General features: G+C 44.4%; 1 protein-coding gene across 1 annotated transcript in view; it reads right to left on the minus strand.

Moving 5' to 3' along the window:
- The window catches only part of si:dkey-246i14.3 (ephrin A4), a 31,719-nt gene extending 29,269 nt beyond the window's left edge, over positions 1–2,450 (minus strand). Inside the window, 1 exon segment of the mRNA XM_042105890.1 lies at positions 1,692–2,450. Within this exon segment, the coding sequence (XP_041961824.1) occupies positions 1,692–1,813 (122 nt within the window). The 5' untranslated portion in view covers positions 1,814–2,450.
- Positions 2,451–4,110: the final 1,660 nt, after the last annotated feature.

Genomic DNA, 4,110 nt, shown 5'->3' on the forward strand with positions numbered 1-4,110 from the left:
TCCAAACTTGTCTCTCTCTCTCTCTCTCTCTCTCTCTCTCGCTCTTCTTCCTTGTTGTCTTTCCTGCTCAGATGAGAGTTAGAGGGACACATTGTTCTTGTTGTGATTTTCTGCGATTGTGTAATGACTTGTATCTTAATTAATCTGATCTTTAACCACTGAACTTTGCCGACACCCTGGGGCTTCTCCCAGCAGCTACCTGAATATGTGTGTGTGTGTGTGTGTGTGTGTGTGTGTGGTGTGTGTGGTGGGGGGGAGGGGACTGATAAGGTGCCAAGACTGATAAGAGGAAGAAGTTTGTACCCGACTATCAGCAGACTGCCACAATGTCACACATAAACTGATAAAGTCTGGTTACATGCTCTCATGGATGACTTACAGTTCAGCAGCCAGATGCTGAGATATCCCCATCCCCCTCTCTCTCTCTCTCTCTCTCTCTCTCTCTCTCTCTCTCACACACACACACACACACACACACACACACACACACACACACAGCAAGCAACAGGGTATGAGGCCACTAGTGCAAATGAAGAAAACCAAACAAGCTGCCCACAACTGTACATTTCTCCAGCCATTTGTCAGGCGCTCTGCCTTCGCTCTAATCCAACTCCAAATGGGTTTCTTCTGCATATCTATAGGCTATTCCATACAAAGTGAATCTGAGAAACCAGTTCACCTAAAACATGCATTATCCTGAACTCTGAGCATATTAAATCAACAAGTTAAAATACTTGTAAAATATGGTAGAGTTTGCAATCTGAAAGTAAACATGCACCCCTCATTTAGAGATAGTAAGCAGAATTTCTACTGGGGGTTGAGGAGCAGAGATTCCGCAAAAGCTAGAAAGTGCAAGAACATCATACATTTAACCTAAATAATAACTATGTACATGTAAGGCATCATCAGTAGCCTACAACTGTTGTCTGGGCATGTGTGCTGTGCTTCCTTTCTCCCAGGCCTCAGAACAGATGACCAATCAGCCGTCTGTGCACACCTGGGTTTGCAGGTGCACTAGCATTCCAGCTGACTAATGATCACCAATTAAACAATTAGAGCACAATACAAACCAGTACGTTGTTGCGGGCTACGCCACACTCACTGGCCTAATTCACACGAGACCCATTACCTCATCTGAACCGATTTAGCTCTACATTTATTCATGATGGCCTTTCGACAGGCCACATTTGCAACAGGCCAGTCTGTGTTCCGAGAGGACGCTGGCCTTCGCAAGAAAATCTGTTCAGGTCAGCCACTGCTTCGGCCCCTAATCATGAGCAGCAAGTGTGCTGCTAAAAAAACACTCCCTGCATGATGCGACTTGACGCTCTTCGGGAGTTTTTAGGCTTACTCACAGGGCTAAATTGGCATTTAAAGCTGAACCTGCGTAATACCAGCCGCTACGCCCTACGAGTGCATTTATGAACCATAATGGACAGTGACATTTACGTTGAAGAGCGCATGGCCTGCCCGCAACAGCTTCACTACCAACCGCCTCAGAGGAGAAAGAACGAGAAAAAGTATTTCGTTAGAAGTTGTTTCACTTGTAAAGTGTTTTAACAGAAACGCCAGGGACAATTTTATCACCAGCTTGACTATAACCATGTCCCCCTTTCTCTCAATTTCTGCTTTAAACGAGCAACAAAAAGGGATATAATGGAGAAATGTTTTTTGACATAAGTCTAACTTACTTGGTGTTTGTGGAGTTCCAGTAGACCACATGCCTCTTCCCCAAGGCCGTGCAAACAAGCTCAATCACCAGAACAGTCACTGTCCATACCGTGAAAGCTCCAGGATACGGACGCCAGCCCATGACGGCAGCCGGCCGGTGCGTTCTCTCGCTGGGCCCGTCTCAGCGGTGTGTACGGGAGGGCACGCTTGAGTTGATAAGGACACGAAGTCAAGCAGAAGTTTGTGGCCACTTCTCAGAAGCGGCGCGTAACAGCCAAAGTCTGTCTGAAACTTTGAAATGAACCACAGGAGTACATCCCTTCCTATGTAGAATCCATATATTGACTGCCAATCTGCACGCTGCACATCGAGAGGTTGGGTTTTAATTTTTAAATCACAGCCGGAATCGGTCACTTTGACACAGTTGAACTGACAGTTTCTTCCGCAAGTTTTTTCCCCTTATTGCAGGTGCGTTGGACGACTTCCAAGAATAGGAAAGTAAGTTACGTTTCCGCGTTATAAAGTATTCCGAACAGCATTCAAAAAGTCGTGCTCTGGACACCCTATAAACTGAAGTAAAATGCGTGACAAAAAGTTAAGTGAATTGTTCCTGTCATAAAGTCTGATGAAGAATTAGTCACCAGATTAGCAAATTCGTGATGAATCACTGCACGGGATATGATAGGTGTCGGTAACCTCGATCGCCTGTGGGTATGAGTGGTTTGGTGAGGTTTAGGACAATCAGGCAAAAGGCGGGGCCATGGAAACTTTAGACCAATCAAGTACGTCTGGAGGCGGGGTCAGCATTCCATGTTGTGTGAGGTGTGCAGGCTACCATCAGAATTTGGTAACGTTATAAGTACCCAACAACCCTTTTGGGTGTCACAGAAAACACTTAAAAACATTAACTGACAAATGTAGATTTAAACAGTTTTAAATGTTTAATTTGGTGTGGAAAATATAAGCAGTTTATGCGTTCTTTCACCCAACCAGCCATCAAATGCATCCATGCATCCAAGTACAGCATCCCTATCTCCATCAACACACAGAGCAAATTCAACAGGTACATTTGTGATGGGTAAATAGAAGAGTTTCCCCTTTTCATTCTTTCCCGATAGCACTAAGGGCGTACCTAAGTCACTTGAAACAGACGAAAAAGGCCATGGTACCCGCAACATTACATACATTAGTGCAATTCTATTGGCAATGTCAGAAACTCCATTCTCCGAATTGTAACTCAGTGTTTATTTTAAGATATTATTTTAAGGTAAAATAACTACACCGTGTTGCTTTAAAAGGTACAGACCTAAATAACTGCTGACAGTGATTGAATCCAGATTGAAAGACAGTTGACTCAATACAGATAGTTGACTCAACCCAATAATGTTAGAATAAGTACTTAGTGCAAACTTTTTTGTAGACTTGTGTTGCCACTTGTACAACCTGTCAACTTAGCCAATTCATAATAGGTCTAGCAAAATTGATTTGTTACCTCGGGGAACACTGTAGTCTCTGCGCTAAAACGTCTAATATTGCTCTGTCTGAGCTTATTACAGCAAACTGTGGCCATCGCGTTAGCCGGAGCGCTCACTGTAGACCTCCGCTGCTCCCCAAACACATGGACCAAGCTGCTGTCTCTGCACATTGGGCCTTAACAAGCTGAGGAATAAAGCAGGTTTGTTCATGTAGTTGGGGGTTAGATGGATGTGCAGATTTGCTTGTTTGTCAACGTAGTGTTGGCTGTGTGTATGTGTGCGTGTGTGCGTGCACTTATAGGACATTATAAACGCCTGTAGATGGGAACTTCAATTATGTGTTTGTGTGGAAAAAGTCAACCATTTTGGCATCCTGTGATCCAAACATTCACCAAAGCGTCCATGCATCCAAGCATGAATGCCCCCCATCCTCCCACGCGGAGCAGGTTCGGAGGTATTAAAGGGTATTACACCACCACATATTAAAGTGCAAACCTTAGCTTGGGCTTTCCTACTGTAGGAGTAAGGCCTCCAGCCTGTTCCTGCAAGTACTCCCACATGCCCTCTTCCTCTCTCTCTCTCTCTCTCTCTTTCACACGCACGCACGCACGTACACAAGCATGCACATGCACACACATTTCCTGTATCATAGTCATTTTGAGGTGATGGAAAAATGGTTTGTCAATCCATCCTATGCCCATCACTGCTTTTGTTGGTTTGCACATTTTGCATGTTGATTTGTGTGCTATTCACACCCTTTTGCTGTGTGTGTGTGTGTGTGTGTGTGTGTGTGTGTGTGTGTGTGTGTGTGTGTGCACGTGTCTGGGGGATGTATTTGTAAACACCTGAATGACTTGTAAATATTCATGTATGCTCCTCCAGTCCATTTTGATTTGATGCAGTTCAATTCTGTATGCTCATTGCCCCAGCGGAAATACATCTTTGCATTTGCATTACCAAAGCT

Source organism: Alosa sapidissima, chromosome 10 (genome assembly GCF_018492685.1).
Source record: "Alosa sapidissima isolate fAloSap1 chromosome 10, fAloSap1.pri, whole genome shotgun sequence".
NCBI classification, from domain to species: Eukaryota; Metazoa; Chordata; class Actinopteri; order Clupeiformes; family Clupeidae; genus Alosa; species Alosa sapidissima.